The sequence below is a fragment of the Emys orbicularis genome, chromosome 9 (genome assembly GCF_028017835.1).
Source record: "Emys orbicularis isolate rEmyOrb1 chromosome 9, rEmyOrb1.hap1, whole genome shotgun sequence".
NCBI classification, from domain to species: Eukaryota; Metazoa; Chordata; order Testudines; family Emydidae; genus Emys; species Emys orbicularis.
Window position 1 is genome coordinate 6,846,680 of NC_088691.1, and position 20,440 is coordinate 6,867,119.

Here is a 20,440-nt window from a genome sequence, read left to right on the forward strand (position 1 = left end):
AGATTGGAAAGTTTGGAGTAGTAGTTTTAGCTACTGAAGTGTGCTGCAAGTAACACTCAAAACAGACTGTAGCTGCTGCCTCCTGCAAAATGACCCTATCAGTGTACCGACAGCACCTACCTGGGCTTTCTGCAAAGGAGCCATCCGACAACATAGAACTGCAGTACACTTCAGGCAAATCTGTAGGAAAATGCTTTTGTAGTTACTGGAACTGGAATCCTGGGAAGGATTGAATATCAACGACAGCGTCGAGCCATCTATAATCAGTCCATATTCTTGGCTCACCGTCCAGCTCCTAGAATACAAACAGAAAAAGACGACTTGAAAGTCTGAGCCTTAAGTTTCTAAGAAGTCAATTTAGTCATTTCTGTGTTATCTGAGCAACAAAGAAATGGTTTCTAAACGAAAGTGACAAAGAGTCCTGTGGCACCTTATAGACTAACAGACGTATTGGAGCATAAGCTTTTGTGGGTGAATACCCACTTCGTCAGATGCATGGGTGCATGCATCTGATGAAGTAAGCTTATGCTCCAATACATCTGTTAGTCTATAAGGTGCCACAGGACTCTTTGTTACTTTTTACAGATCCAGACCAACCCGGTTACCCCCGATACTTTCTAAACGAAAACAGGTCTGGTTGCCGAAGGTGAGTGTGCGTGTGTGTCAGTGTGCACGTGCTCAGCGTGCGTGAGTGTAAACGTGCTCAGCGTGCGTGAGTGTGCGCGTGCGTGAGTGTGCACGTGCGTGTGTGCTCAATGTGTGTGAATGTGCGTGTGCTCAGCGTGCGTGAGTGCTCAATTAACTCAAACGGCTTGGATATAAAAGGAAAAATAGGGCATGCCCAAGTACTGCACAGTTATGTTTGAGAAATAGGAAAGCAGGGGACTGTTTATAGGCAGAGAGGCCCCAATCCTGCAATGTGATTCAGGTGGGGGACACTCATCCCCACAAGCAGTCCCCCTGAAATCCAGCTCTTCCCCTGCATACATGGAATTGCAGGACCGAGACAAAATCATTTCCCTTCCTTTTAAGCATCTTCACCGAGGGCAGTTATCCAGACACAAACTGCCCACATGCTCTCTCGCACCTTTTAAGCTTTCCGCTATTTTTGGGGAAATCCTGCAGCAGCTTTTTATGATACTCTAGCAACAGCTCGTGTAATCGATCCTCTTTCCTGTCACCGTCTCCCATCGTTTTTGTAGTCAGCTCCAGTAATTCAGTGTTTGTCTGGAAGAGCCTGGAGGCATAGCAGGTGGATTTTGCAGTTTCCATCTTGTCCCCAGTAAGCACCCAGACCTTCATGCCTGCTGTTTGCAGGGCCTCGATGGTTTCCGCAGCGTGTTCCTGAAGTCTGTACATTGAGGCAATACATTAGCCATCTCATTTACCTTAAAAATACCATTTCCCCTCAGAATTCATGGAGAATGATTCGTGCATGTTACAATGAGCCTGGGGAGGATCTAGGTCAGCCTTTACTGCCTCAGATAAATGACCTAGAGGCGGCAGCAGACAAACCACCCTAGCTACTAGAGGGGGACAAAAGTGCCACACTACAGGAGTGTGGCTTATAGATTGCTAAGAATTTCCACTGGGAGCAAATAAACCCACATGCTATTTACCAAAGAATGACTTATGTACCAACCGGGACATCTCTAGCTGAAACCAGCATAGTACTTTGCCAGCGTACGTGAATACCACCAGTGCTATGTATCACGCTTTGCACATGGCTGAATAAAATAACCCACCCAGCAAGGCAGCTTTCAGATGAACTTTAAACTGAAAGAAGTCTGACTATATTGCAGCACCCTCTGAACAAATTCCTACAGGAAAGTAGATGGGAGTTTTGTGGCAGAGTGTGGGGTAAAGTCTGATGGGTGCTTAGTCCCAGGAAGGGCTTCAGGAATGGGTCCAATAACAATAATTTTCACTTAATTAACCTTATTTATTTTAGCAAACGTTAACCATTTAATCCACAAAAGCTCTTTAGGCTGACAGCTTTTCTCATTTTACATTCAGGAAAGACGAGGCAGAGATGTTAAATTATTTGCTCTAGGTCACAGAGGTTACATCTATATGGCAACCCCCCCTGCCCCCCCCCTCCAAAAAAAAATACAGGCAGTGAGTCTCAGAGCATGGGGAAGGGAGCGGGTTTCAGACCCAGAGCTCCAGCTAAAGCCCAAATGTCTACACAGCTATTTTTAACACCATAGCACAAGCCCGACTAGTCTCAGACTCACGAGATGTGCTGCCCTGAGGGGTTTTTTTGCTGTGTAGGCGTGTCCAGAGGGATTTAGCATTAGAGCCAGGATTACAATGTAGTCCTCCATTCAGTCACTTCACCCAACTCTTTGACTAGCACCATAAAACGCAGAGTGAAAAATAAACGACAGCCTAATTTACACATACAGTTACTGCGACCGCACCTGAATTTGTATGAGTTTGGTACATAAATTAGGGGCACAATGCTGCATGCGTTTCTGAAAACGTAGGATTTATTGATTAAAATGTTAAGAGTACTTACAGTTTAAACCAGTATATTTTTAGCAAATAGGCAATTGGTTGTGGGACGTGCCATGAAATAATTGCTTTAGACATTCTGTCGTCTTCTTAGGATCAGCCCACAGCTTTCAATAAGCACCATGGTGGACTATCACGGCACAGACTGCTGCTCAGTGGTCTCACGTTGGTCATTCACCCACCCTTCCCTCATTGTCCTGAAATTACTCTCAGGGTAATTTCAGACTGAGGGAGATACAGGCTACGCCGTTCTGAAGAGCTACAGCATTCATATTTCATCTGCTTGCTTGCCACCATCTTACCTGTCTTCCACAGCAGTAGCCCCTATCAAATGCATGTCGGTCTCTATGTCATCAAAAATCCTGGCCATCTTTTCTTCTCTGTCCTGTAGAGCCATTTTCGCTTCACTGAGCTGTTCATCAATTTTTTTATAGTCCTCTTGAGTTAGTTCTTTGAAGGCCACACAAAGAGTTCGATATCCATCCTTGAAACAAAGAAGTGGATATGTGCACTAAAGAACACCGTTTAAACAGCCCCTACCTTAGAATTTTTACTTTCTGTTTCTATAGGTCACTCAGTGCCTGCAAAGATTGGGTCCAATGTTAGAAGTGATTCTACATCTTAAGGACCATTTCCTCTTTGTTTATATATTAATCTCCACACACGGCAAACCTTGGACATGGAACATTACAATATGTATTATAAGCTGTGGAATTGAGCATCTTTAGCAGTAATAAGGTCACGAGAAATACGGAATTGTAAAACAAGGCTGTTTTAAAATACATTGCAGTATAAGAAGAAGAGGACCAACCAGAAGAGATAAGAACGAATACTAGGGCTTGTCTACACTACCCGCCAGATCGGGTCTTGTATAGACGCGATAAATCGACCGCTGAGTGCTCTTCCGTCGACTCCAGTACTCCACCAGAACGAGAAGCGCAAGCGAAGTCGATGGGAGAGCATAAGTTATCGATTTACCGCAATGAAGACACCGTGGTAAGTAGATCCAAGTAAGTCGACTTCAGCTATGCTATTCATGTAGCTGAAGTTGCGTATCTTAGATCGACCCTGCGCGGTAGTGTAGACAAGCCCCTAGCTTCAGCACATTCAGAACTAACTATAAACCTCTTTTCTCAATATAGCTCAATTTAGATAAATGCTTCTCAAAACAGCACACACACACAAAACGAAACTAGAAACTGATTCAAGGATTTCTCTACAAGGCTAGAAAGGAAAAAAGACAGAAAATGTTATTGTTATTGCTGTTTTTAACTCCTTGGGAGATGATCAGATCCTACAGGAATCAGGATCGAATAAGTAGATCTGAAGTTAAATAAAGTTGGAAGCCAGAAGAACAGAAAAGGAAACAAGTCAGACATGGACTTCAAAACAACAAGAACTAAAGCTCACATTTTCCTCAACCCAAGGTCAGAGCTTTATCTTCGGAGAAAGGCTTCCCTTCCAACAAGAACAAACCTAGTTTCGTGTACACGCTTACCATTGCGTTACGTTCTACATGCACTTTAGTTTGTTGTATTTCATCTTGTTGCACCCTTGGAAAAATAGAAGAGTCTGCTCCTTTACAGAATAGGAGGAACTTTCCTAAAACAGAATTAAAAAGAAGATTGAAGCATTCAAAATGTGATGCGAGATTTAAAGACCATTGTCTTCAATGTGCCGTAAACTTAGCTGGAAAGAAGAAATATGGCAAGATTGCAAATGGAGCTGTTATAGGGCGGGCTGGTAATGCCTGGTAACGCTATCAAGGTTGCCACCTATTATTAAGGACGACAAGCCCCAGTATAAGACCATGCTTTCAGCTGCTTATAACTTTGCCAAACGCTAACCGTTTGGGTTGCAGTTTTCCAGGCTGTGGATGTCTGCCTCAGGCTGAATTTTTTGAATATTTCAGCCATTTCTGAGAACGAAAGCTCTAGTGCCTTTGGAACAGAATCTTTCCCCAAAGTTTCTTTCTGCGCTGGGCGCACTTCACCCTGGAGCTGAGCATCACCACCCTTCCTTGCCATTGCGGCTCTCTGCTGCTGTGGGCCATGCCAGGTACCAGCAATGAGAGTAGGGAACCCCATCTTTCCGATGCTCTCAAAGCCCCCCCTGCTGGATCTAGGCAGCATGGAGGAGTAAGCTGCCTAATTTGAATGCAGAGGGGACAAGAGCCAAGGGCGTGGGGGGGAAAGGGAATGGGACAAATTAGGTCACCTTAATTCGGCCCTCTTGTGCGTATGCATTATGATACAGCCTTTAATTATGTGATCACGTATTTTTTCCATAGGACCCCATCTATATTCAGTGCATGGGACCCTGCTATGGGGATGAATCAGGGCTGTGTAGTGAAGGAGGCTATTGTTTGTAGGTTCCCTGTTTCATTGATTGCAGCAGCTGGAAAGTGTGCGACTGAGGCAAGGGACTGCAGGAAGAGACAAGAAGGTCTCATGGTTAAGGAGCTTTAACAGTGCCCTGGGGAATTGGGCTCTACCCCGCCTCTGCCATCGTCCTAGGTGACACTAAACAAGTCACGTAAACCAAGGTTTTCACAGGTGGTCACAAATTGTGTGTTGCTTATTTCCTAGATGCTCAATCTGAGATCCTTGCGCTTGATTTGTAGAAGAGCTGAGAACTCACAGCTGCAACTGAAACTAACGGGAGCCGTGCTTTGAACATATAATGTGCTGTAGAATGCTAAGTGTTCTGAAAAATGAGGCCCAATGCATTTCAAATTGGGCACCCAAAATTACTGGACACTTTTGACCATACTCTCTCTGTGCCTCAGCCCCCGCAGCTGTAAAATGGGCTTAATATATCCCCTCATTTCACAGGGGTGTCGTGAGAATAAATTCATTAATATTTGTGAAGCACTCAGGTACTCAGCGATGAGCACCATAGAAAAGCCCATGAGGAAATTATTAATTCTGTATTCACTCATACTGGTGGTCAATCAATTACAATTCTGAAAAATAAACAGGGGCAAAAATAGATGCATCCAATCATAAGAATATCCAATTACAGTCGTTTATATTAGAGATTCGTTCTAAATACTTCAATTCAGCATCTTATAAACAGTTTGGAACGTATTCTTTTAGATCCTGCCATCTATCAGCTGTTTCAGATGGATTACTGTATGCCACATCCTAGGTCTCTGAGTTGTGGTGTGGGCGGATGCATGCACATATATTATAAAGAGGAGATATTAACAGCTCTGAGGACACATTTCTATGGTCTAGCAAGTCAAATCAGTTCCCAAGGATGTATATATCCTTGAATTATTTAGTTGCCACACAGATACACTGCAACAAATTCATGCCTGGTGTAACATCACTGAAGTCAGGGTTACACAAGGGCTAGATTTGGTCCATCACATCAATGGGCATACGGATTGAAAGTCTTAACAAAGTTAGCATGCGTGGCAAGCAAACCACACTTCTAAATGAAAGAGCTGTCATTCGTAATTATCCTTCCCCTAAAGTGATCAAAGCTATGCCATAGCTCCTAAAAACCAGCACAACTTCAGCTTAAAATAAAAAGCTGGTGGAGTTAGAATGTAGAAAAGCATCTGGAGCCACCAATTTCTAATTCTTTGGGCACTTTTAGATCTCTAAAAACATTTTTCTTTTACATGACCAATTGGATCATTTTTCAAATCCATAAAAGAAAATAAAAAAGTGTCCTTCCTAGCTCAGATCCCTTGGTTGGGCTCAAATGTGGCACAAAATTCTATGGTTATGTTACCAGGGAAATGCTGGCAAATGCCATATTCCAACAAGACTGACACCTTTTTATAGAGCATCAGAAGCATGTCAGAAAAACGGCGCCTCACTAGGACTCTGCAGTGGGCTTTCCTGTAGTGTTAGCTTGGGCATGCACAGTAAAGGTCTATCAGAAATATGACCACTGATCTCATTAGCACACTTCAAGGGCCAAGTTCTCACGTGCAGGTGCCTCTAAGCTTGTAAAATGTGCACCAGTGCAGTGGGTGCATGTACAAATCAATGAAAAGCACATGCCGTTACCAGATTTGCACGTGCAAACGAGAGATTTTTGAACACTCGGGTGGTGTGCAAGTGAATTTTGCAGGTGAGGCTAAGGCCCATGAAATGTAACAGGTTAGCTTTTCTGTGTTGCAATGGGAGGTCTTTAATACATTCGCAGTACAAAAGTAAATGCAGATATAGATTTGATCCACAGTGGTACCCACTGTTTTAACAATACCTGTACTGGTTTTCACAATAACACTCATCCGGCGGCGGACAGGATCAAAGTTTAGTACATGAAGAAGCTGATACCTTTAAAAAGGAAAGAACAGAACTTAGAAATTTGAGAATTTTTTTTAAAAAATGATATTCAGTAGAAGGCTGTAAGACATAAGAACATACTAAGAATGAACTGCAGAACTCTCTCTATGCTAGATTGCAAGTATCAGGTGCCAGCTAACCAATTTCCTTATTAAAGATATAGTATAGGTATTCAAGCTACAAGTCATTTATACATGACAGGTGAACAATGCCCACTACCATCATTAAGAGTCATGTGATTAGACAGAGAGCAACACAACTGCTGGAGCATTTCAGGGAAAGCAGGGCTGAGTTAGCGTTTGCCTGAAAGGAATGCACATGGACATGTTATTTTCATTTTCTTTAAGATAAACCAAGCGCCACTCTAAGATGCTTGTCAATTTAACAAAGCTGCTCCACATGCATTCACAGAGTTTGGAGATTCCCTGTAGTAGTTGTTTATGGGCCATTTCCTTGATGCAAGGGTGATGTGAACAAGCAAGATGTATGCTTGGTCCATCACATCATGCTTGGCTGGGGCTCTGAGATATGTGACTGGCAACCACACAGCACCAGGTTGGCTGGAAGTGGGAGAAGCTAGTTAGGACCTTCCTGAGCCAGCTGACTGGTCAGTGGCTGAAGGTCCTGATTGGACTACCCAGCTGTCAATCAGGGCAAGCAGCCTATCAGGTTGGCTGAACACCAAAAGCAGCAAATAGGAACTCCGCATCCTCCCTTTCTATGGAGATGAAGAGAAGTTTGAAATTAAACTTGCTAATAAGACAAGATCTAGGAGGGCAGCCGGACCAGGTATTCTATCCTTCAAGTGGTATATATCCCTTGGGGTTTACATGAGCAGTTGCCGCAGTGTAAGGCTGAATTATTTTCAGTCCAAGAAGGGGTTCGGGTTGGAGCATGTTTACGCAAAGGTTCAACTTTGTATGGTTGAGGCTTATAGTAGCAACAGCTCTCATACATTCACCACCTAGGAGGTTATCACAACAATCCACAGACCCAAGAGAGTTTCCAGGTTTCAAACCGTGGTGCAGGATATGGTCAAAGGACCTTTGATTGATTTGTTATTCAGCAAAAGCTGCAACCAATTTAATCTTTCAGCCAATTCTCTGCTGCCAGGTGCTCTGTAATTCGGACCGGCTTTCATGCAGAGCAGTTATCAGTCTGACACAGCCTGTTGCGTTGTTTCCACCCTGCAGCATTTACCATTTTTCCTGAGTTTAATCAAAACCATGTGCAAGCTGGCACTTGGCAGGGAGGGTTCAGTTAGCGTGAGCAATATTCCTCACCACAATGCCGCTGCGCTTACTTTTCGATTTCATTCTTTTGGTTTTGTACTTTCATGCAACCAGCTTCATGTCCTAGAAAAGTGAAACCATACCTGTCAACAAACAAGAGGACAGAAAGACATTGTTACGGAATTTACATTTGTAACATTCTCATTTTCATTTCCATATTCTGAAACATGATCTGGGCTACAGCATCCAGTCCATGTATTTCAGTAGTTCACCAGGCTATTCTCTGCATTTCCCGATTTCTACAATCTTCAAGAGAAGTGGATCATATCCTAGAAAACTCTGAGGTCTCTATAGGCCATGTGACTTAACACACGTGCATACTGTGTTACATTCATGGCAAAAATAGATCTGCTTGGTCTGCTATTATGCCTTCAAATAGTAATCAGATAATGCAAGTACATCAGAAAGGGCTAACAAAGGTGGCCTTCATGGGGCTGCTTTGTCTCCTTAGAGTTTTTTGCCACTGCACAAAAAGAAAGTAATTTTGCGTTGATACACATGCAGTACTCATTGACTGCGTCTTCTACAATGCAACAGAACCCGCCAACGTCCCAGGGAACTTGGATACAGTACGGCTCTGTTTAATCAAGCGACTTGGGACACCATTCTACTTAAGAGAAGCCCCAAAATACACTGTGATATGCAAGTTCTGATTCCCAAACCTTTGCTTATTGTGAAGTTGTTCAGTAAAGGCAAAAATATTGATTAAGCACAACTCTGCTATGGGCCTGATCCAAAACCCACTGAGGAACAAAACTCATTCCACCCATGGAAAGACTCCTGTTGACTCCAGTGGGCTCTGGACCAGGCCAGACAAGAGTTTTTCCCATTGTGCTTTCTACACTCTACAGTTCTCCTTGTCAATTACTCGCTTAGGAACATTTTATTATGAAAAACTCATAGGGCAACTTTTGGGTTCCATTAAGTGGCACTCAACAGCACCAGTTAGTTACAAGAGTAAGAAAAACCTTCAGTTCTGAAAACAGACTCAACGCCCTTACTTTTTGGCGCCTTTTACCAACGCTATTTCATCTGGTGAAGAGGCGATATAGGTACTGCGCTCCTGGTTTACTATCAATCCATCAACGTTGTCTCCTTCTTTGATTTGAACAGTATGGCACAGACACAAAGCACGGAGGAACAGCTCTTCTCGACACTAAGCAGAGTCAAAATACGGGAAATGAGTTAGTTACCAGCTTCTTTTCCTGCCCGGGGTACCAGACAGGATTAATTTTCAGTGAAAAGTAAAAATAACCATTATTCTAGTTAAGCTGTTGAATCGTAACTACTGGGATTTGGTCAGAATTACCAATCTTTTAGGTTGGAATATTCAAAGGAACCAACGTAGGTTCGGCACCCAAATTCTAACTCTGTCAGCCACCTTTGAAACATCTCACCCTTAAATGGGAACTTCATTTACATGGTGTCTTTCATCCCACAGTACTTTGAAAATGTACCTGCATATACCACCACCGAATTGCCTCAGAGATGGAGAGTAGCAACCAAACAGCACAACAGCTGACGGGAGGGGAAACTGAGCCAACGACACTGATGCAAAGCCCTACTCTTGCAAAACATGGCAGGTATCTTTAATGGGCCCATAACCAGAAAGGAGCTCTGTTCAAACGTAACGGAGCACTAATTCATTTTAGCAGGATGCAGGGGTAAATGAAGATCAAACAAGGCAGAAAATAAAAATCAGCACTCTGGTTCAATCATTTATTTTATTGCAATGCGTGCAATGCTTCTAGTTCTCTGCTGGGATGCCACTTTAACAAAGCAGCTGAACACTTCTGCTACAACTCTATTTAGCGTGGTCTTGGTTAGACAAAGGATGGGATCGATTCCTGAAAATGGATATGTGCTCTCCCCTGCGCTTGTCATTACTGCTACACAAACTCAAGGTACAGTGTCCAAGAGTAATAGCTAAAGAAGGAACCTAAACCAAACTCTCAGATCCAAACCCTCCTGAACTTGAGGGATGGAAGAGATTGGACAGAGGAAGCCAGATTTTCAAAGTGTCTCTAAGGGGCTGAACCCAAACGTGGGTTCTGAACACTGCCAAACTTAGAGGTGTTCAAAATCGGTGTCTGAATTTTTACACTTGTGCCCAGCTCTAGTTATTGTTAGCTCTTAGAAAATTGGAGCAGACAGTGAAAATATAGAAGTTACCGAAGCCCAGTTCTACCTTTTCTGCTTTCCCGTAATATTTTGAAGGTCCGTCCGTGTGAGAGAACCCATCCACCTCTGAAATGCCCTCTTTGTACTTGTGTCCATCTATGCAGCACTCAATGAACTTCATGCTGTTTTCAGTCAGGGTTCCAGTTTTGTCTGTGAACACATACTCGACCTAAAAGAAAGGGAGGAAGTCACTGCTGTACTTTTTCTTCGCTACACTCCCAGCTTTCATTGTTGTCTAAAAGAAAGAAGCTGAGGCAGCACTGAAAATAGGAGAATAACTGGCAACTTAACTAGTAAGACCTTATCCAGGAGAGAACCACTGGCACTTGCTTAACTTGGACTTCAAAGTTTGGAGTAGGGTATATTAATACAAAGAAAAGACAATATTGCACCCATTCCCAGAACAACTCCTCTGCTTCCAAGTCATTACACAATTGCCCTGTTTAGTTTTTAAAACTCTCAGAGAACCTGTCTTACGGCCCTTGATTACTCCCCCCTCAACCATCTGTTCCCCCAGCTAGTCTTTCTCAGACGGTGCTGTACTTAGCACTGAATCAAATAAAGCAACATATAAAAGACCAAAATTTAGATTTTTTAAGTTTTTAGCAAACCTATTGATCACTACAAAAAGTTTCCATACATTTTTCCAACAAAGAAAAGATATTCCATTTTGAACACTTGCTTTTAAACAAATAAACATTCCTTTGCAATGCCTGAACTCAAATGGGGAAGTCTGAGAACATGGAAATGAGAGGGATTTTATATATAAGAACATGGAAATTGATTTCACTGATTTTCACTGTCCCAGCTGAGAAAAGTGCAACAAGGAAGCACATAGTGTAACACCGGGCAAAGTAAACTGTATTTTGAAAAGCACAGCAGCTGTTTAATCAGCGCTGTAGTACAAACCCATTTGTTTGCTTTATGGGAGTTTTATGTTGACAATGCAATTAAATTAGCTAACAGTTGTTTCAAATTAAATGTTTTCTTTACAGGAACAAACGTAGGGTATACTACAGTACTATCAATTGCACTGCGCTGCTGTGGTTGACCAGAGTGAAACATTAGCTACTTAAGAATCCCAGAAGTGCAGAGAAAACCGTAGTAGCGCAGTTGCATATCAAATGCATGCAGTGAAAGATTACCAGAATTATACTTTCCTCACTAACCTGCACAGAGAAAGCTTACAGAGAATTTTAATTTTTAATTAATTCAAGGAAAGCAAACAAATGCAGTTAGGGTTTGACGTTCTTCTATGTGGAAACAAACTGCATGATAAATTGCATGTACAATAGAAATTGTACATGCAATTTATAAGCGCATCTAGTTTTCAGAAGCAAATAGTAGCACACAACCTAAACTGCCACCAAAAATAGTTACAGTTATATCTGGACAGGTAGACGAGTGATTAGCAGTCAGACAAAGGTTTTTAATAAGGGAGAATGATTAATTACTGCAGCACTGACTTTCTAATGATTTTTCAGAGCTGCTGAAGGCTGCAGTGCTGGCACAAATACAGCAATCAGGTCCCTCTCTAAGGCCAAGACTATAACAGGGTTCAAAAAAGAACTAGATAAATTCATGGAGGATAGGTCCATCAATGGCTATTAGCCAGGATGGGCAGAGATGGTGTCCCTAGCCTCTGTTTGCCAGAAGCTGGGAATGGGTGACAGGGGATGGATTACTTGATGATTACCTGTTCTGTTCATTCCCTCTGGAGCACCTGGCATTGGCCGCTATCAAAAGACAGGATACCGGGCTAGATGGACCTTTGGTCTGACCCAGTATGGCCATTCTTATGTTCTGTCCTGCCCTGCAGCCACGTGTGACTTCTCTTTGTTTTAATTAATTTATAGAGGAATGTTTTTAACTTCTACTTTAGATGTTCTCATTAAAAAGTTAATGTTCATCTGGTACAGTGACAACAGAGCATGATTAAATCACTTCTAACAGATTTCCCCTAACAGTACCATAAACCATAAAAATGGCTCTCAACCTTCCCAGACTTCTGTACCCCTGTCAGGAGTCTGATTTCTCTTGCGTGTACCCTAAGTTTCACCTCACTTAAAAACTACTTGCTTACAAAATCAGACATAAAAATACAAGTGTCACAGTACATGATTACTGAAAAATTGCTGACTTTCTCATTTTTACCATATGATTACAAAATAACTCAATTGGAATATAAATATTATACTTACATTTCAGAGTTTAGCATATAGAGCAGTATAAACAAGTCATTGTTTGAAATTTTAGTTTGTACTGACTTCACTAGAGCTTTTGATATAGCCTGTTGTAAAACTAGGCAAATATCTAGATGAGTTGAAGTACCCCCTGGAGGACCCCCACATGTACCCCTGGCTGAGAACCACTGCCATAAATCCCCTACTTGGATCAACACTCCAGAGCTTTTATGCCTCTAGGTTTTGGATACTGGAGTATTTCCCTAAGCACGTAGATGTTTCTAGGATGGCGAGCAGAACCACCAGAAGGGAGGGAATTACATATTGTATACAAATCTAAATCCACAAATATTGCATCAGAGCTTCCTACCAATAGGAAACTAAGCAAAATAAACAATGCCATCTGTCTCTCTAAGCGCCGATCAATGACGATTGTTTCCTAATCAAAGCACAGATAGAAGATGAAACTACTCTACCCCTGGCCTTTGCGGTCATGGGGGTAGGGCTAGTATACCTCTATGCTCCAGTGATTCCTGGCTGCTAGAACAGCCCCTGGCCATGGAAGGCAGCCAGATGAAACTAAAAGCAGACACGAAACTGCTCTAAGTAGCACCATGGCCCAAATTAGCTTCATAGCTGAAGTTCTGGCCCACAAGTTCTACAGGAGGGCTTTCACTACAGCTGTTTTAGTCCAAGGAAGAGTTGCACAGTTTTACCATGAGACATTGTCCATGCATCCAATTTTAAGTTGGGGAGCACATTCTGACCTGACCGAGTTCTTCGTTGAGGTCCGAGGTATTCACCAGTGCTCCTTCCTTGATTTCTTCATCATACATCTCCTTATCCCAAGCAATAAAGAAGGAGCCCAAGAATTTTTGCATTTCTACAGTAACGTACATGGAGACCGGGATAATGAAATTGAACAGAACCATAAACGACAGGAAGTCTGTGAACATTCTTAAGATCTGCAAAGGAAAAATAAAAAGAGGCAGCATGTACCAATCAGATATCCAATTCAGCCAGATACAGACATAATCAACAACAACAAATTCAAGGTTCTAATTAGATTTTATTCTTCAGTGGTGAAAAGAGAACTCGATATGAAAAATAAAACTCTTGAGAAAACTAAGGTTAATGGACCAAATTCTGCTCTCAGTTCCATCTTGCTAGGGTGACCAGATCAGAGGAAGAAAATATCGAGGGGGGTGGGGGGGGGAGCAAAACAAAAACAAAAAAACTGCCGGCGGAGCGAAATTTCAGGACAAACAGCTACATCTTGGCAACCTCACTGACTCGCACGGAGTTGTAAAGGCATAACTGAAGAGCATTTGGCTCACGGTGGCATTTTATTTACAACCACAAGGACTGTCTAAATCAACATTGTAGCCAAACACTGTTCTGTAAATACTACAGGCCTGATTCTGATCTCACTTAAACAAGTTTAAATCAGGAGAAACTGCTTTGATGTCAGGAGCGCTACACTACCGTACAACTGGTGTAAGCGAAAGCACAAGGAGGTCTCCTAAAACTCTGATAGCAAATAAGGTAAGTTGAGACCAGGCCAACATTTTCAAGAATGGCTACTTAAAACCTCAAACACCTACATCCATATTTAGACACCTAAGGAAAGTGGCCCCAGTCTAAATTTATATATTCAAGTTTGAAAACTGGCTGGAGTTCAGATATGGACCAAGCATGTGCTCCTGTGTTTAAGTAGATCTCCGGGGCCAAAATTCTATTTATCTGTCTTTTGTCAGCAAATAAGAGGCAGCCATTTAGAAACATAAACAGTTGGCACACACGTTCTAGATGAGAAGAACACCAATACGTGAGCAGCTTTAGCATCTGAGTCTTCCTCAGCCGTGTTTTGCCCAACCACTCCCAAGCATTCTTGCACATAAGTAACAAGAGTGGCACAGAGCAGCTGAGACAGGAAATAATTACAAGCAAAAGGGAAAAGAGAGCTAAGAGATTGACAGTACTTTCCTTAGTATGTATTCCAAACAACACGCAGGGAAGACAGGGGTTGGCAGATTAAACAAAACTGTCAGAATAAATAAGGCTGGAGGAGATCCTGAAACACAACCCCATTTACCTTGAACGTATCTCTTTCTTTTATTGTCTTTTGGTTATACCATGGCTCATCATTAAATGGATTACTCTGCCAGATGTATTTCAGAGTGGTGCACACCGTAGCTTTACTCACTAAGATGCATAAATACACTATCAAGAAGGCGTTGATTGATCTGAAAAATAGGTTTATTTTTAAAATCCATGCAGCTATTTTTAATATTCAATCATGCAAGCAATCAGGGTTAGACTATTCTCATTTTTAAAAGGGAAACTCTATAGACTACTGCTTTTGACAGCCCTCATCTTTAGGGTCAAATCCAGGATTTTTAATACTTCTCACCCGGTAGAGTAAAGCATAAGCCTGGAGTAATACTTTTGAAAGTTCGACTAAATGCTGTAGCTTTTTAGGAGACATGCTTAACCCAATACAGGTCTGTCTCATCTTACGCGGGGATTCCGTTCCGTGGTTAGCGCGTAAAGCGAAAACCGCGTATAGCCAAAACCCCATTGAGTTCAATGGCGGGTGAAATCGCCTGCACAACAGGTATAGTATTAAAATTGTTGTTTTTCCTCTTTTTTTGTTTTTGCCGACCGCGTAAAGTTGAAATCGCGCATGTTAAATGCGCGTAAGATGCGACAGACCTGTATACAGATTTTCTACACAGAGTGTATCGGAAACAAAAGGCAGCAAATGCTGGGATTATTTCTGCACAAATGAACCCATAAGGAAATGAACAGTTTTTATAAACTTTTCTCCTTCTGAAGCACACTTACTTTTCTACAGCTGAACGTTTTTGTGATTTTCCTTGGTAGTTCAAAGCCATTTTTGTTTCCATTCCAGTATAAACCGCAACTCCTACAGAACATTAAAGCATCACTTGTAATCGTTCCCTTTCTGAGTTGCAAGCCTACCTCTCACTTGTCAATGAGGTACATTAACGTTTGCACAGTGCTTTAGATTCATTATCCACAGACAGCGGTATTACCCAAGTGTTATGCATTGTTATTTAAGCAAGGAACCCCCAGTGGTATCGAATAATGCTAACACAAGTGCCACAATAAATCATCTGAAGGTTGATGAGAGGCGTGAACTCCCGAATAGTTTCCCAGAGCATAAATTTATTTCTGTACAAAGTTTGTTAAATTTAGCAAACATTTTCATCTATCACAATTGCTTGTACAAACTGACAGAGGAAAAAAAGATAGCTTCATACAAGTGTATATATGTGAAGGTATTAGTGGAATTGGCAAACAAATGTATTGCAGTACTGATCGTTATTTTGAAAAGGCCTGGGTGAGGGGAAGAAGAGCAGGAGACGTAAGGAGAAAAGCAGAGACAGTACAAGATCCACTCAGAATGTGGTACTGACAATTAGCACCCTGTAAGTCCAACTCCTGCCAAAAGTAAAAGGAAACAAGTACTGGGAAGGGGGAAAAAAGAATCTCTGAAAAATCTAGACCAAATTCAGTACTGGTGTAAGCAGGTGCAAATCCACTTCACTTCAATGGAGCTACAGCCATTTACACCTTGGCTCAGTTTATTTCCCTGAAGGATAGTGGAACCATTAGCAGTAAGCAGTATGGAGTTGATAAGGGATACATTTTTGCCAGACAAACTTTGCTGCTTTTTGGACAGATTTACAGGTGTTAGTGGATGGAGATAAAGTACTGGGTGTATGGCCAATAATTTTCAAAAGGGACTTGCAACTTGAGACACTGTAAAGGGGTCCCTACATGGCAGAAAGTGCTGAGCTGGGCCTCTTTAAAGGTGTCACAAAAAGATCTGAGTGAATAATTGATTTTGTTTGTTTGTTTGGGAGCTGAGCTGAAAAAATCTGCTGTGATTCTAACCAAAAGCATTCTTCAGAAATATTTTGTCCATCACAAACTAAAAAAAAAATAATAATCATTTCTAATCGACCAAAACATTCCAAGTCAATTCAAAATTATTATTTTTTAATTATTTTGAATCTACAAAAACATTTTGGTCAACTCAAAATGACTTTTTATGGGGGGGATTTTCATTTCGATTTGGCCCTCTTCACCCCCCGCCCTTTTTTTTTTTCTTTTTGAAATTTGAAAAAGAATTCAAAAGTTCGGGAGCCCTGAAAAAAAAGCATTTTTTCAGCAAAAATTCTATTTGCCAAAAAAAATTCGCCCAGCTTTAGTTTCAAGATGGGCTCTCAAAAAGCACAAGTAATTTCTGAAGATCCTGGTCAACATATTCAGATTTCAGTTAAACATCTGACACGGTAGCTCATGAAATCTTACTCTCAAAATTAATTCATTAACTTGTGTATGAGCATGAGATATGTACAGAGCACTGAAAGAAGCAGCGTAGACAGTTTTCCATCACTAGATGCTACGATAGACATTTAGATTTGTTTGCTAACTTCATTCAGTTATCCATCAGCACTATCAATAAAAAGCTGTTCACCATAAATCTTCTTTGTATTTTTTAAAGTAGAACCCTTCAGCAGCAGGTTTTCGGGACCCAAAGACCTAAACACAGAAAAAGTTATAGTATCAGATTGCTTACAAACAATTTCATTCCAACTTGCTTACATTTTATACCCAGAGTTAAACAAAGCTAAAGCAGAAGTCCTTTAAACCCAAATACTGTAAATATGCTTCATTCTGGGGATTTGTTTGTTTTTTTCTCTTAAATAAGGGATTTGTTTATTTTGGCCAGGGCCGGCTTTAGGACCTGCGGGGCCCGATTCGAATACCCGGCAGCACTTCGGGGGCAGCGGGTCCTTCACTCAGCTCCGGGTCTTCCACGGCACTGAAGGACCCCCCCGTCGCCGAAGACCCAGAGTGGACCCCCCGCCGCCGAAGTGCCGCCGAAGACCTGGAGCAGACCACCGCCGGGTGAGTAAAAAAAATTTTAAAATTAAAAAGGCGCTTAAGGCGCAGGGCCCTCTTAGGCACGGGTGCGGGGCCCTCTTAGGCACGGGGCCTGATTCCGGGGAATCGGCCTAAAGCTGGCCCTGATTCTGGGACGGTATTTTTGCCTTCACACCTATATTTACATTTGTGGTTTCTTATCTCTTATCACACAAAGTATTACTGGTATTCAGACTCTCCACTGTCTAACTCATTTTAGAATTCAAGTCAAGATTTTCAAGAATAAGTACCTGATGCTAGAGTCTAAAACCTATACTTAGGCACCTAAATAAGTGGACTAATTTTCAAGAGTGCTAAACCCCCTGGAGCGTTTCGAAAAAAAATCGATGATGCTGTAAAATGTTTTACTTATTTTTTTGCTCCCATGTTGCTCTGTCTGTTCTATTAATTCCTTATTTCCCTTCATGACCGCTTGCCATTTCCACTTCTAATCCTAATCGGGTGGCAGAAGTTTTAAAGGCGAGAAAAGTTTGTGTAAATCCTCAAAAATCAATTTGTCAGGTTTCAAGCGTCCCTCAAAAGTTCTGTATTGCAGTTAGTATTTGAGACCACCATTAGTCTCTCAACTTAAGAATCTGAGGGCCACATCTGCTGGCATCTCTGCTTGACCAGCGAGAAACATCACAAGCACTACAAATGCAGGCTGAGAGGTGACCATTTGGTTTTCAAAGCCCTCCTGTCACTTTCTGTGCTGTATAGGTGGTCAGATTAGATCGTCACAAAGGTCCTTTATGGCCGTGGAATCGAAAACTCTTAGAATTCCAAAACTCTTGGGTTAATGGACATGCTTGCTTCCACTTCTATCTGAAATCTATCTTTCACTGCTTCTTGGATTAAAGTTTGATTTTCTTCTTTACTTTAAAATTTGGCCCATTAATTTTGCAGCATTGTTGGTGAATTGGTGCTTTCTCCTGTGATATATACAAAGATGTTAGCATGAAACATGCTTTTACAATACACAGCTGGAATAAACAGACTAAGTCAGTCATCTCTAGACTATCTAGTGTGTCTTTTTCTTTGTGTCTGTAGAGTGTAACCTTATTAAGGCAGGGACTGTCTTTGTGTTCAGGTTTTACACCGCTCTGAGCACATGGCTGTACTCACTACATAAACAGCAACAGGGAAAACAGTTTTGCAAACTAATGTACATACGCTGCTTAGGGGGGAAAAAAACATTTTATGCACAGAAACAGCCTATTTGACAGACCCACAATCAAAAACCTTCCCCTCAGGAAATCTACATTCTCACCCACCCTCTATTGTGTCCCACCGATGTAGAAAATGTACTGGTCACCCAAAACACGGGCTGCACCTCATTAGAACCCCAGCTCTTCAGCAAAGCGAAGGCTGGGTTTGCTGGAGAGCAGATGTTGTGAGCACATGCCCAGCACATCACTCTTTGCTTCTTCTGGTTCTGGTCAGCGGGAGTGAAACTGACGGGGGATCCTGCCCTGCAAGAGCTCAGAGAGCAGGGAGCCTGTCAGTTTCATTTATCCGCCAGCTCACAAGGATGATTCCAGCAGGGGTGATAGAGGATGCAGAGGGTTGCACATGTGCTCACATCCTGTAAACTCCCACATCCGCGGGCATTTGTTGGAGGCTGTCACAGCTGAAGAGCTCGGGTTTTTGAGAGGGCTTGCTGCCCTCATTTGGCGTGACTGAAATTTTCTCAAGTCACTAGAACACAAAACCAAACTGCAACATGAAAGAAAAAAAGGTAGGATAAGAAAGCTCAAATTTCAGGCCTATTAATCTCCACAACTCCTCTTTGATAAGCAGGACGCTACGAACTATCAATAAAGAAATAATAAAGAAAACAAACACCATCTGCAATGAGTAACAATGGGCCAAGTGAACTAACCGGGCTACAGGCTCCTGGTTACTTCTGTAGATGTTAATTCTTCCAACAAATCTGTGATCAAAATATATAAGAGGACATTGGTTAACTAATGTTTGCTGTATATTTAATTACAAGGAGCCATCACAAACATAAGAAACGTCACAACAGGCAGGTGGGAAGAAATGAGAAGGTTAGAGGACATCAGAGTCTTATGCTCTCAGAGAGAAGGCGCTTTGGAAAGCACACATTACGCAGGCCAGGATCCAACAAAGTACTTAAGCACATGCCAAGCCATAAGCGTGCAAGGAGCCCCACTGACTAGAATGAGGCTGTTCTTGTGTTTCAGCACCTTGCTGAATTGGGGCCAGGGTGCCAATGGGTTTCCACCCTTAAAATTGTTCAGAAAGGTAACAAAGCCATGTTTCTAAGCAGGCCTACACCCAAGTTTGTAAAGGCATATGGGGCTAGTGACACTTTGGCGCACTAGCACCTCCCAGGGCAGATGCTTTGCCATCTAAGTCCAATTTCCAGGGAGCTTTGCCGGACAGCTCAGTAAATTCCCCAGGAACATCTGCAAGCCTTTCATTCCTTGTGGACAACATGAAGACAATCCCTTTTTTGAATTCCATGCAGCCTATTCAGCTGGAACGAGAATTCAGCGGCTCCCTTAAACTACTTTGTTAGACGGGTGCCAACGGCTCACTAGTTTGCCCGGTCAAAGGACACTAAGTGATGGACAAACGACAAGGATCAGTTGAGTACCAGGAGTAGCGGCTGTTCCCGTTCTTACTTGTAGAGGTCAGGTTGAGGCTGCTCACATTCAATTGCGGCAGTAAGGGAGTCGATGTCATCATCTGTCCGGAGCTCAGTCGTATCCCGCACTGCATAATGAGTCTAGGTGGAAAGAGCAGCAAGAGCCATTACAGAGTCACACAACTCCACTGAAGCACAAGTACAGAGAAGGTCTTCGCCCAATGAGTTGTTATAGCTCAGTCCTTAAAACACTGATGTATAAGGGGGCTTGTCTTAAGCGACCACTCAAGTAACCCATCAGTTGTTTAAGGATGGAGCGGGAGGAGAGGGCAGGGTCTTCTAATGAAAGGTAGAACAGGTTGGAATTTAATATGCTTAGGAAATACT

The 20,440-nt window shown here is 42.2% G+C and overlaps 1 protein-coding gene across 1 annotated transcript in view; it reads right to left on the reverse strand.

Annotated features, from left to right (window-relative positions):
• ATP11C (ATPase phospholipid transporting 11C) overlaps positions 1-20,440 on the reverse strand; it is a 112,945-nt gene that overhangs the window by 23,141 nt on the left and 69,364 nt on the right. Inside the window, exons 7-20 of the mRNA XM_065410764.1 lie at positions 20,091-20,194; positions 19,322-19,372; positions 16,991-17,055; positions 15,328-15,409; positions 14,576-14,726; positions 13,248-13,445; positions 10,314-10,466; positions 9,118-9,272; positions 8,128-8,199; positions 6,742-6,815; positions 4,016-4,119; positions 2,820-3,001; positions 1,088-1,351; positions 121-295 (exon numbers count right to left, since the gene is read on the reverse strand). Coding sequence (XP_065266836.1) covers positions 121-295; positions 1,088-1,351; positions 2,820-3,001; positions 4,016-4,119; positions 6,742-6,815; positions 8,128-8,199; positions 9,118-9,272; positions 10,314-10,466; positions 13,248-13,445; positions 14,576-14,726; positions 15,328-15,409; positions 16,991-17,055; positions 19,322-19,372; positions 20,091-20,194 — 1,830 coding nt within the window. The remainder of the gene's footprint in view (positions 1-120; positions 296-1,087; positions 1,352-2,819; positions 3,002-4,015; positions 4,120-6,741; positions 6,816-8,127; positions 8,200-9,117; positions 9,273-10,313; positions 10,467-13,247; positions 13,446-14,575; positions 14,727-15,327; positions 15,410-16,990; positions 17,056-19,321; positions 19,373-20,090; positions 20,195-20,440) is intronic.